Raw genomic sequence first — 13,442 nt, 5'->3', positions numbered from 1 at the left:
CGGGCAAACAATGTGAAGGATTGTGTGGGGCAGTTTTGTCCCTGACCACGAAAGCAGCCTGCCCGCAGCCTGCAGGAAATCGCTGCCGGGGGAGCAGCGCTGGCCGCACGTCGGACGCTGAGGGATTTTATTTTCCAAATCCACGTTTTTTCTGAAAGTTGTAGGGACGCTGCAGCTTGTCATGAGTGGGGTGGGGTGGGAAACGTGGTGAGGCTGCAGCAGGTGCCCAGGTTCTGCCTCGTACCATCCCTGCCACGTCCTGGGTCCTGAGTCCCTGCTTCCCACCTGCCTGCGCTCGCCTCTTGGCCGTTTGCTGACATAAACCACACCGGTGGGCAAGGAACAGCAACTTTGAGTTTAGGGATGGGAACCTGAGATACAGAACGACTGGAGCGATGAACCCTCACCAAAAGCTCACCAAAAACCAGATGACAGAGCCACAAGTCGCGACCCCACAACCACCACCATGTCCCCTCTATCCGCTTCTCACCAACACTTGGGTCATTTTCCCCTGTTCTCTCCTGAAGTTCCTTTCCAAACGGCGATGCTTTACCAACGTCCGTATCCCACAAGCCCATTTTCTCCCCAAAATACCCTGCCCAAAAATAGCAGCCCCTGGCACAGCAAGCCCTCGGGGAGCAGCTGCCCGGAGCCTGGTGCGCCTGCCCACACGCGTGGGCTGGGTGTGCGATGCAGCCCCAGCCGGGACAGTTTACATTTTCCAAAGGGTACATTTCTAACAGCGTGCTAGAAGGCAGAGCTTTGATTTGTGACCTATTTATACAGGGAGGTAATCTGGAATTAGTATAGGAAAAATATTACTGGTTTATAAATACCCCTATCTTGCCTTGCTGCAGACCTCAGCCAGGAGTGAAACATCTGCCAGCCTAAAATTAAACATCTGTGCTTTACGGTGCGGAAACCGGGACCAGTTCACTGCCTAAAAAGGGCAGCGGCTGCCTGACCCCGGGGCTGGCCCTGTCCCCTGTCCCCAGCCTGGGGACGTGCTCCTGTGGCAGGGGGCAGGTTTCTCACCCTCACCAGCACCTCCGTGCCCACACCTCGCAGCCCCGAGAAGCCCCCATGCAAAGCCAGAGCAAAAGCACTCCGGCTAACACCCAGGGCATGCCCTTGGGAGTGTTTTGGTTCCTAAAAAATGCACAAAGCCTTTGCTCAGGGCATCCTCCTGCCCACGGCACCGGTGTCCGACCAGTCCCCGCACCGTGCTGCTCCCGGCTGCTCCACGCGCCGGCTCTGCAGCTGCCACCAGCTCTACCTCATCCCGAGCGCAATTAGCTGGCTGCAAGATGTTAATGGGTTCCTCGCTACCGGCTGCGACTTCAAGTGTTGCAGCGTTTCTCCTCCTAGCTCGGTTTGGGACACTTCGCAGCCTGCGCCGGAGCCGCTCATTACAGATTCTGGGTTGTTTCTTGCCCTCTTTCCTTACTGTCAGGAATCAGAGGCCAGGAGAGAAAACTATTCTCTCAGCTAATTACCACGACTATCCTATAATGGCTATTTTAGATGAATTTTTAATGAAGCGTGCTCTTGTCAGTTCGGGATTTCATAACTTTCAAGTCCAGCCTTTCCATCCCAGCGATTTGCTGCATAAAGATTTCTACTCCCCTGCAAAGGAGCGCTCGGCGAGCGGGAGGGAAGGGGGGACCCTCGCCTCGCGCAACCTCGCCGCTGCCTGTCAAAATCGAATTAAAGGCATCTGCTAAGCAGCAAGCTGACTGACAGGAACGCAGAAACCACGCCAAGCATCTGCAAGTCCTGCTGCAGCCCACTTCAGAGCAGGCCCACGGCGCTGTAATTAAGAAGGATAAAAATACTTTGCTTTTGTTTAATATTTTCCCCGAGTTGTGCATTCCTCTGATCAGATGCTAGGAGCCTCAGCAGCCTCCCCGGCGTCCTCCAGGCCTGTGTTCTCCAGGTCCAGACCAACGTACGGGATCAGGAGCCACTCAGCACGCCGTGCTTAAGGTGTGGACTCGTCCTGGCATTTATCTGCAGCCCCTTCTGCACGCCCTGTGCTTTTTCCTGTGCGTGCCACCGCTGCTGCACGCTCCCCGTCCCTGCGCGAGGCTCTCTCCTGCTCCCCCTTCCACCACCCTTTGCCAAGGTCGAGATGTGCTCGTCGTCGCCTCTTGGATCCCAGCCTCGGAGATCGTTTCTGAATGCAAAAAGGGGGCGAAGGAGAACAGATGAGAAAGCCCACGGGTGGGACTTGGTGCTGCCCCGGCCAGGCGTGGGCGAAACCCGCGGCAGGGGCCAGCGCCCGCACCCAGCACCACGGGCCCAGCGCCGCCGCTGCTGGGTGGGGAGAAAGTACAGAAAAAGGGGAAAAAAAAAATCTCTGAAATTCAGGGCTTAAGCTGCTGTGCTCTTCTCTGGCTTTGTTTTTGTTTTTACAAATGGGGCTCCTGGAAACCTTGGCAATCTGTTTTAAGCGGCTCCCCCCTCCCCCAGGCCTTTGTGAGGCTGCGGGCTCTACATGCCAGCAGCAGGATTAGCTGGCTCGCTCTCTTCCATCTTACGGTGTTGTTATTCTGCACCTTTTGAGGGTACAGTTTATCCCGAGTAATTAAAACACAGTTAGCTGTACAAGTCCCAACCATAATGGAATAGCTTAGATTTTTTTTTTTGCTTTAATCTCTTTTTTGTGTGCCCTGTTTTCCAGGAAGCCTGATACTATAGCTGGCTTCTTTAAAACAGGAAACTCCCTTGAAATGTGCTGGTGCGGAAGAGATATTTTAGCAGAAACATAGGATGCTGCAGCCTCGCCGGGGCTGCTCGGCGCGGGGCAGAGCCACGGCCGGGGCGCTGCCCACCTCGTGCCAGCTCCTAGCGCATCCAAGCGGTCCCAGGCTTCTCCCTGCAGGAGCCAGGCAGGAAAACCTTCCTTCCCCGGGACGACCAGCTCCCACGTGAGGGCTGGAAGGCTGAAACGCTGCCAGCGACGCCCAAGCAAGCTGCTGGCCTTTGCAGTTCTCCAGCTGGAAGCACGCTGGTGGCGCGGCAGCGAGAATCGGGCACCATCGCCCGCCTGGGTAATAGCTGCCTCCTGCTCCATCCCGCGGCTTTGTCCTGCCACAGCCTCCTGGCGTCCTGCAGAATTGGTTTTGTTCTGCTGCTATATAAACTGGCCCCACGACAGAGAAAGGCAAACACAGTGTACAAGGCTATAATCCCATTTCTCTGAAGAATAATGCTCCGAGCGCTCGGCGCTGAGGACAAGCCCATATTACTCGCTGCGTGCTCTACAGTGGGAAAACACAAAACAAAATAAAAACAAAACCAGCATGCAGGAAAACAGCCTTAATTCTCTTCGGCTCGACACCAGCGCTGGAGTGCTGGCTGCTGGCACAGCCCCGTGCCCGGCGGGCACCCGGCCGCAGGACATCCCGTCCCCATCTGCCCGGCACGGGTGGTGACACTGCTCAGAGCGCGGCGCAGAAAGCAGAGAGGCTTCAGAGGCTCGTTTTCTCAGCAGATATTTCTAATCTTGAAATAGCATCACTGCCACTAGCATGCCTTCCCCCTGTCGCATAGGGTTTAGGAATTATTGCTTGTCTGTTTGCTGCCTGGCAGGCGGATGGGGCTGAGGGAAGTTCGGGCTCCTGCTCTTTGGGATGGGGTGGGACATTGCCAAGCCTCAGCACCAGGAGAAACCAGCTTTGGGCAGGGGAAAAGGTGGCGTTTGTCAAATCTTCTCCCTTGCTTAAGAATCAAACCAAACAGCTTTGAGGAAAGCATGCCAGCTCCTCAACAAACGAGTTAAATATTTGCAAAATTAGCCCAGCAATCTCAGCAAAGCAGCGGCACGCAGAGGCAGCCCAAGGCTCGGGGCCACCAGACCTGGAGGCTCGTTCAGCCCGCAGAGACGGCCCTGGAAGCACGCAGAGACCCGAGCCACCACCTCCAGCACCCCCCAATCCCACACCCCCCAGCCCTGCACCATGCCCGGGCAGCAGGACCGCCAGCCTCACCCAGCCCGAGGGCAAAGAGAGGGATTCCAGTTAGTTATGGGCACAGAGGTTCTAAGACAGAAATAAAACGTTATCAATTTGCCTTTCCCTGCTCGGCTACAATGCACCAGGCTGCTCTGGCACAGGAAATGGGTGCTACTGCAAGCGGGGGGGGGGAGCAGAGCCTCCCTGCTCGCCTTTCTGCAGATATCCCTAACGAGCATCTTCTGTGAAGATGATTTATTCGATGACGTTCGGAGGAAGGCAGAACACGCTCACCACTTATTTCAAAGGGCCAGGAGGGAAGGAGGCTGCCTCGGGATGAGGCTGCCCTCCACGGGTGACCCTCAGGTGCCCCACGGGTGCCCCACAGCACAGGGATCAGCCGTGGGGACAGGCACCCACTGCGCGGCGCTCGCCAACGACGGCCTGCTTGGTGGCTGACGAGCCCATTTTGGGTGACGTAGCCTCTGACCTAAAGTGTCCCAGCTGGGGACACGGCACGTGAGCGGTGGCACTGGGGGACCTGCCCACGCTGTACCAGGACAGAGGCTTCTGAGTGCAGATGTCCCCAGCACTGCAGGCACTGCAACGCACGTGAACGAGCGAAGTGCCTGAAGCCAACAGCCCGAAAACAGCCCCCAACCACCTGCACTGCCCGGAGAAGGACCGAGAAAAAACTTGGGGAGAGCAGAAAACCAAAGGATGGAGACAGTTCGTTACCAGAGTAGCCTCCCGAGGACTTGATGTACATCTGCCCGTACTGCTCCTCCACCATGGTGTCGTACGCCTCGTCGTCTTCCTCGTCCTCCTCGTTGTGGTAGGACGTGGGGCTGTCGGTGGTGGGAATGCTGCTGGCGCCGGGGCTGGTCCGCTCCCCCTGCGAGTACTGCACCTGCTGCACGTTGGGCAGGAGGGTGGCCAGGTTGGGCACCCCATAATAGGAGACCCGGGACAGCTTCAGGGGGCCGGCGGCGGGGCCACCGCCTCCCGAGCCGTCCCGGGTGGCCGCCTCGAGGGGCCGCTTGGCTGCCAAGCCGGGCACGGCGGCCGCCTGCAGCTCCAGGTTCTCGTGCTTGACGCGGGTGAGGAGCGGGATGGGCATGGAGGGGGACATGACGTAGGGCGCCGAGGCCGACTGCAGCTGGTTGCAGGGGCTCTGCGGCTCCGAGCTGGGGTCTTCGATCATGGCGGTCTGAGAGTCACAGTGGGGAGAGCTCACCTTGAACATCAAGTCTGTCCCTTTCTCCACGATGTGCTGGATCTGCAGGAAGCCCGCCGTGTACATCACCACCAGCTGCTCGCTCGCGGCCATGGTGAGCTTGCCGGTGTAGCAAAAGGAGAGGATCTGCTGGAAGCAAGCGGGGGGCACCGTCCCCGGCAGCTCGAAGGCGTTTTTGCTGTTCCCACTGAACAAGTCTCGGAAGTAGAGGCTGCTGGCGGCCAGCACCGCCCGGTGAGCCTTGAAGGCTTGGCCTTTCACCACGATGGAGACATCGCAGTACAGCCCCAGCAGCCGCTGCTCGTTCAGGCAGCCCAGCACGGTGTTCCCGAAGTTGGGAATCTCTATGTGCAACATCTGCGACATGGCTCAGGATCAGCTGGAGCTCCTCAGACATTCAATGCAGGGATATCCAAAGTAGGGCACATCTGAAAAAGGGAGAAGGCAGGGAGAAAGGAACAGCGTTTTTAGACAGTTCACCGGCACACGCAGCAGCAGAGGAACCAGCCTCGCCGCACATCAAAGGCTCCAAACTCAGCTCAGAGCCAATGCAGAGAAGCAATTGCTTATAAAATCACTTATCGATGTTTCTAAACAACGCTGAAAATGCTATTGGTGGATGGCAAGGGATATTCCAAAATTCAAATATTTTCTTAAAGTTGTGGTCTGTTTAAATAAACACCGCTGATTTATTCCCCCCGGGGTTTACTTTATGCAGGAAAATCTGAACCGTAATGGGAGAGGAGAGAACAGTAAAGCACACGTAAAACAGACAGACCTTGGGCAGCATTATATAAGAAACACAACAACAACCACCGGCGATGCTGAAACTACAGAAAAGATATTTATAAAAGCAACGTGCCATTTTGCCTGAAATAAATACAGGATTCTGTCGGGAGCAACAGCTCCCATGAAAAAAGCACTCCACAAAGCGACCTTCCCGTTTGCACCAGAAAGAGGAAGCCTTTCGACAGCCAAACCCCTTGCCGACAGAATCATCCCGAACAAAACGGCTCTTAGCTAAAATTTGGGCAGATGCCCCAGCCCCAGCCGGGTGCTGCCCAGAGGCCGCTGGACCCTCCAACACGTGCCCTAGGTTTGGGGGTCCCGGCACAGCCCGGAGCAGCCCCCCCCTCTTTTTTTCTGTCCCCCCACGCCGGTACCTTCCTGCGGCGGGGGCAATTCCACCTCTCACATCCCAGGGGAAGGCTCGGCTGAACGTGGAGCCGGTGCGCGAGCCCCGCGCGACGCCGAGGAGGTTAATTTTAGTGCATTCTGGGCACTAAAACTCCGGCGAAGCAAATCACTGCGTATTCAGCGGCACGCAGCCATAGCCCAGGACCCCCCCACCCCGGCCACCCCCCCCGCGAGCTCCATGCCACAGTCCAAGAGATTTAAAATCCTCCCCCCCCCCAGCCTTCAACACGGATGAAAAGAAAAACTACGTTTAACTAGTGCCGAAAGATCACAAGAACATCATTAAAAATAATCATGATAATAAAAAAAAAGAAGTTCATCAGAGAAGGATTAAAAAAAATAAATAAATCTGTTCCGAAAAGAGAATAACCCACAAAGAGCTGCTCTGTTCCCAGTGCTGGGGAAGGAAAAAAAAAAAAAAGGAAAAAAAAAAAAAAAAAGAGTCCTATCTGCAAGGCCACGGGGTAACAGGAAGAAAAGGGAACGCGCTCAGAGCCAATTTAATTGTATCTGCATGGTTTAAAAAAAAAAATTCTTCCGAGCGAGGAACTTCTCGGACCCCTCGCCGCCTGCGCGGGCACGTACCTTACAGACCGCACATCCAGCGCCCGCCGGAGGGTCCCCGGTCCCTCCTTATCGCCCCGTCGGCTGCGCTCTGTGCGGCGACGGCGATGGCTCAGGGGGGAAAAAAATAGTATCAGCCCCTCCGTTTGTATCTGCTGGAGCTCAAGCTTTTACCAAGTCAAATCTCCACGGCAGTGCACAGCATCTAAATGAATAGGCCGGATGCAGATTAACATTCAGGCTGCTCTCTGCAATGAATAGAGCCCTTTGATTAGGGACCTGAAGTAAATGCCAGTTTCAAACCGAAGCTTTAAAAACAGAGAAATATCAGTGCCAGAGGAATGCTCTCAGTGTTGGTACAAGACAGACTTTTGATGAGTCACTGCAATGCAAACAAAGATGGCAGAAATACTGTACTGTATGCTGATGAAATGCTTAGTGGTGCCACGGCAACTGAGACAGGTTTTAAATTTATAGTGCAGTTTTGCATATGAATTACGCTGTAAACTGCCTCCCCTGCCATCTAGTACATCCAGAGTGTCAAAGCATTTAAACTATTCCAAACAGTCTGCAGCGCTGGCACTGCTGCTGGTAACTCCTCGGGCTTGGGGAAGGGGCGGCGAGCACAGCAGCCCGCACCCCAGCACCCCCATCCCACACCTCAGCACCCCCAGCCCGCACCCCAGCGCCCCAAAATCCTGCCCTGAGCCCCGGCATCCCCCTGCCGCCACCCCAAAGGGGTGCGGGAATGCCCAGGTCAGCACAAAATAAAGAAATAAAGGTGCTCTGTGGGCAGCCACAGGCATGGCCCACCTCCCGCCAGCCCCCCCCCCCTCCCCGAACATACAAGAAAGCCTTTCAAATGCAGGAAAAATGTTTACCCCTTGGGGAAAGCTTCTTTCAGTCTGTGGCTGAATCCACTAAAAGCAAATCCATTTGCTTAAGTAATGAAATCCTAGTCACATTGTCTCCTGGATTCAGATTTTAAATTACCTTCGCATTTATTGAGCATGTTTGGTGCTATTTTCTGGGAAAGAGGGTGGGGCCTTACTTTGCTTACTTATCTCTTGCCCAGAGCGTTTTTATTTCAATTATTGCTCTAGGATTTGTTTCAATGGCTCTGCTCAGATGGTCACACGCAGTTCGAATTTAAGAGATTAAAGATCCAGCCACCCTTAGACAAGGACGACAGGGGAGAGTGCAGACACGGTCTGTGGCACCCCATCTTGGTCCTTCCCCAGATTTTTGGCCCATATCTCCACTTTGCTGCCCTGGCACCTGCCTGGTGCACCGAGCTGTGCCCCCCAGGACCACAGCGAGCTGCCCCCGTCCCCATCTGGGTGCCTGCCCTCAAACAGGGTGACCCCCAGCACCGCCACTGCCCGGCAGAGCTCCCAGATCGGCCCAGGTCCCCTCTGCCTCTTGCTGATGAGGGAAATAAAAGCACAAAGAGGTGACTGAGGCGACCACACATCTCCACGAGAAGGTTGGAGAAGACACCGCAATGGCCAAGCCCACAGCCCTCCTCCAACCACGACGCTGCCAACTTGTCCAAAAAGTCATGGAGCCTCCCCCAGCAAACGTGGGTTCTAGATCTGTAAAAATTCCTGAATTTTTACGTGGGTTTTATGCTTTCTGCTTTCATCACCTCAGCTGGAGTGACAGGAGGGGACACGGAGAAGAGGTGGCCTCATCCCCGTCCAGCCTCACCTCAGAGCGGCACCCATGGGTCCCCAGGCCCAGCAGGGCTTGGGCAGGCCGTGCTTTGGGGTTTTAAGTTGAAAACTGACATTTAAGCGAGGGATCCTTGCTGGCAGCTTGGGACAAATGTCCCCATGGGGTGTCCTTTCTCCCCCCCCAATCCCCCCCAGCCCACACCGGCCCCATAGCAAGCCTCCTTCTGAGGGCCGGCCTCCACAGGGAGGCTTGCTTAGGGGGATCAGCCCTGCTGGCACAGAACGAGGTAACTTAAAACAGGTAAGAATTATTACCATTGCTTAGAAGATGCTCTACGAACAGGTCAGACGTGCCAGGAGGCACCCACAGCTCAAAAATAACCAAAATTGCACTGGTTTGGGTTATGTCTGAGCCAGTGTGGCAACAAAACTACTGCCCCAGCCTAGCAAATGATCAGCAGATTTCATTTTAATCTTGCCACAAAGCATCAGGGTTTGAAGCAAGATGCTCCCTCCATTCCCCCCAGCTCCCAGCAGGTTTCTGCTCTCAAACCAGCTGGGCCTCGACAGGTGAGCGCCCACACCGCCAGCCCCTGGCAGAGAGAGGCTCTGGCAAATGGAGAAATAATGGTAAAGGCAGTGACAGCACCCGACGTCTGGGCTGGAAACACTACCCAGAACACAAGCAAACACTCAGGAGCTTCCAGAAGCCCAAATGACTTAAACTGCAGGCCAGGAGTGGTGGTTTTTGGTTTCTTCCTCCTTTTACCTCACCCCTTCATGGCAGGACTACGGGTAACCAAAATAAGACCAAGAAATGAGATAGTGTTGTGTTGGAAGCCAAGCAGAACCTGCCCACCACCACACCTCGCATCCCCTAAAACCAGCAGCAGCCAGACATCACCACAGCAAGAGGGTGAAGTGAGTCCCTGTAGGGTGATCGGACTTCTCCCAACACCACAAACCTTGGACAAAACCGGATTGAAAACAAACAAAGCACCCCCTCCTAATTATTTCAGGTATGTGACAACTGAAACAAAACATCGTCTTGTTTTCTAATGGAAGCCTCTTACGTGAGCTGTTAGATATAGCAGGACAGTTTGTACGCTTCTGCGTGACTTCTGTAAAGTCAGAGCCTTTGCCACAAGAAGTTCATAAAAAATTCAGCTGCCATTTGATACAACTTCTGTGAGAGTTTCCAGGTTCTGCGTTCACATGCTTTGAGGAAAAAAAAAAAAAAGAAAGAAAGAAAGAAAAAAAAAAAGCAGGTTTGCTCTGTCCTAAAGTATTTTTCTGCTCAAAGGCCTGAAATGTCAGGGCTAGACGACAACAAAGAAAAATGCATCGACCTGGAATATGATGCTGGCATCACATCTCCCACAGGAGTAATCAGAAATAATTAGATAATTTATTTAAATTGTCTTTTCCTTAGCCAAGGGGGAAAGGGGAGTCGCAAACTCAACCAAGAAAGAAAAAAAAAAGCCAAAAAGGGTTCCTAAAAAAGGGTCCCTACCGTAACTTTCTGAGAGGTGAGGCTGCGGGAGGACAAAGGCAGCAGAAACCCTCTGGCGGCCGGGGACAAAGCGCCGCAGAGGGCTGCCACGTCCCAGGAGCACAAGGAAACAGCTGAAAAGTCCTGCCCTGGAGGGCCCCAGCGGGTCAAAAGAAACTTCCCTTTCTTCTGTAAATGAGGAGAGGGAGGGAAAATAATAAATGATTATAATAATCACATTTTTAAAAAATTGCACCCCTGGGCTTCAGGCTGCCGGGGCTGGAGCAGGGAGGTGCCGATCTGTTGGCAGCAGGTATGCTCGCTGACAGCCCGGCTCTGCCTGCAGGGTTTGGGGCTGTTTTCCCCCTTTTTACCAAGAGGGAATGCTCTTTTTGCCTGAGGGAGAGCATGCACAAGCACGCTGCTCAGTGCCAGAGCCCTGCTGCTGCTGCTGCTCCCAGGAGGGAAGGGGCAAAAGGTGCTGGGTGGGTGCTGTGCACCCCTCCCAGGATGTGCCTGCAGCAGGAGACCCAGCAGGAAAAAAAATAAAAAAAAGAAAAAAAAAAGAAAGAAAGAAAAAAAGGAAAAAAGAAAAAAAGGGTCGTTTCCCCCCCCCTATTTTGGAAGTCCCAGTTTGGGGCAGGGACACGAAGGGAAGGGACTGGGGTCAGAGATGCAAAGCGCTGCGAATGCCGGTGCTGCTCAATGCCGTCCGTGGCAGGGGAAAGGAGCCAAGGTTAAGTTTGGTGCTCGGGTGCCAGGCACGGCTCCCCGGCTCCGTGCTGCGGCACCGGGGCTCCTGCAGCTCCAAAGCGCCTTGGGTTCGAGCGGCTGCGAGAGGCAAGCGGGGCCCCGAGCTAACAGCCCCCGGCTTCAGTCTGGCAGCCGGCGGCGAGCGGCGAAGCAAGGTTATTTCTGGTCTGTTAAGGCAGGGGAAAGGGAATTTGCAAAGCTGGGTAAGTCAGAGAAGCGGCGTGCGCAGGGCAGCCGCCTGCTCCTGCAAGTTCCCAGGGAAAGCGGGCGGCTCGGGATGCTGCTCCCGGGGGAGCGGTGGTGGCAGTGCCGGTGGCAGCGTGTCCCCGCGGGGAGCGCTTCTCTCCCGGCAGCGCCCCGCGCTCCCTCCCGCTGCAGCGCTGGCAGCGGGGCTGCAGGATGCGTCCTGCTGCAAGGTGAGTCACTCGCAGCCTCCCCGAGCTGTCGCCGCCGCTCGAGGTCACGGACCCGGGCAGGCTCCTGCCTCCCAAGCGCAGCGGTTCGGCCAAGGCGAGGCGTGTGGCTGCCATTATTTTTTAATTAGGTTGTTTGTTTTGTTGTTTTTTTTTTTTTTCTTCCTCCTTATCTATCACTGATTTTAAGAGCTCGCAAAGCAAGGACATGCAAAAATAGAAAATGCAACATCTAATTTTTTTTTTTTTTTCCACATTACTACAGGGAAAGGGGTAAAGGAGAGACATGGTTAGAAAATAAAACTATTCTGCAGAATTTCATTTTCTACAGCCTAACACAGCTCCTCAAGATCCAGCCAAAGTTCCAAGCCCCTGAAGCACCAGAAAGCACACAGCACCCCGTTACCACGCCTGCTGCAAAGCCGTGCATTGCCTGCATCCCGTCACAAACACTAATTCACCTCCGTAACGCATCAAAAAGACAAGTGTCATGCTGAATCGTATTCTCCTCACTCCTCGCACACAACAGCAGAGCTAGCAATATATAACATGCATGACTCAGTCCTACCACCATGCCACCACAGAGCAGAAAGCCTTAAAATAAAGTAAATATCTTAAAAGGTCAATTAAGAAAAGCTTACAAAACATCAGACGCTGCTTCTCGCTAGAGCTCATTACCTAGTATGGTGGAGCTGCCTGTGTGTTTTTTTTTCTTGTGCAAGTTAGTCTGTGAGTCAGCATTAACACACATGAGAACATCAGGAATACTGCCTAGTTCTGATGCAATGGAGGTTGTAAAAAAAAAAAAAAAAAAAAAAAAAAAAAAAAAAACTCGCGCTCCGTTTGGACAGGAGCCTGTAATTCAATTGCCTTTACTTTTCAATTACTGCATAGCCTACCGTTACCAAACTGCATAGGGGAAGGAAACTTTGCTTACATCTCTGTCTCAAAATTAATGACTTCTTACTTCTGGCTACAGTTTATTCTCCCTGCTTTCACAAAATAAAAAGTAGGCATAATATAAATTAACCCTTTGAGGGCGGCTGAGTCCCCGGAGCTCGCAGGATCTCCGTGTTTTGGGAGGAATTTTAGCACTGGGGAGTGACACTGCCAAAAAGTTCTGGCGAAGGCAGACATTTATACATTAAACTTTTAGTACTCTATAAAGCGAAGCTACAATTGCATCTGAGCTTGATCCTTAATGGAAATATAAGCTTGCAGATAAGGAAAGTTACATACTGCAGACATTTAACTCTGTACTCGCAGGCTCACAGCAGCAAACACGAGGTCGCACGGGATGTTGTGCAGAAGTGGCACCACTGGGCTTTGGGTAAAGCCACCAAAAAACCTGGAGGTGCTATGACAGGCAGGACAGGACACAAGGCAGTCACCGCAGCCCGTGATGCCCGCGTTTCACTGTGCCTCCATGAGTGCCACAAAGGTTACTGCGAGCCCACGAAGCCCCTGATGGAGCTTGTAGGGGCGCTGATTGCAGCCCACCTCGTCCCTTGGGGCAGCAGACCTGGGGAGCCCCCAGTGCCACCCAGCCAGGCATCACAAGCAGGTTCCACATCCCAGTTCGGTTTGTTGGTTGCTTTTTTTATGAAAACACAAGCACTAAACAATTATTGGGTCTTTATGAACAAGTACAAGTCGTTATTAATGCTCATTAACCAAGAAGGCACCCCCCCAAAATCCCAGACCAATCTTTCCGCAGCTTTGCTGGCACATAGCTCTGCCTGAGGCCAGCTGAGCCCTGGGTTGTTCCCCAAGCGTGTGGGACACTTGCATACAGATGAATTGAGTTTTAAAGGAAAAAAAAAAACCCAAGCAGCAACTCCCGGGCCAAGTTCTCGCGTGCCAAACTTCCCAACCGCCGCGGCGCGGCTCGACAGCGTTTCAAAAGAATTCCAGCACTGTTTTGAATACTGCTGACAATCTTCCTCGTCAAAATTTGTAATTTAAATACCTCCAACGCGAGAAGCGCGCGGCTCCCCGGGGTGCACCCGGCTCCCCCCGCCCCAGCCCTGCTCTGGGATCAGCGATGGAGGGATCGGCATCCCACAACGCTCCCCATTGCCCCCCATCATCCTTGGGCACCACGGGGGATCCTCTCCACGGTCCTCCAGCCACCAACGCCTCCACGATGGTTCT

The 13,442-nt window shown here is 53.8% G+C and overlaps 1 protein-coding gene across 9 annotated transcripts in view; it reads right to left on the bottom strand.

Moving 5' to 3' along the window:
* NACC2 (NACC family member 2) overlaps positions 1 to 13,442 on the bottom strand; it is a 45,463-nt gene that overhangs the window by 9,208 nt on the left and 22,813 nt on the right. For 3 of the 9 annotated variants that reach the window (XM_027470681.3, XM_072025206.1, XM_027470682.3), the window contains exon 2: positions 4,695 to 5,621. In XM_027470681.3, the coding sequence (XP_027326482.2) occupies positions 4,695 to 5,559 (865 nt within the window). In that variant the 5' untranslated portion in view covers positions 5,560 to 5,621. Of the gene's footprint in view, positions 1 to 4,694; positions 5,622 to 6,356; positions 6,515 to 6,975; positions 7,203 to 7,835; positions 8,480 to 11,749; positions 11,827 to 11,929; positions 12,019 to 13,442 lie in introns of those variants that run through there. The other 6 variants (XM_072025203.1, XM_027470680.3, XM_072025204.1 and 3 more) reach the window with 6 other exon arrangements.

Source organism: Anas platyrhynchos, chromosome 18 (genome assembly GCF_047663525.1).
Source record: "Anas platyrhynchos isolate ZD024472 breed Pekin duck chromosome 18, IASCAAS_PekinDuck_T2T, whole genome shotgun sequence".
Classification (NCBI taxonomy): domain Eukaryota; kingdom Metazoa; phylum Chordata; class Aves; order Anseriformes; family Anatidae; genus Anas; species Anas platyrhynchos.
Note: the sequence above shows the minus strand (reverse complement) of the source record. Positions and strands in the feature narration are given on the sequence as shown.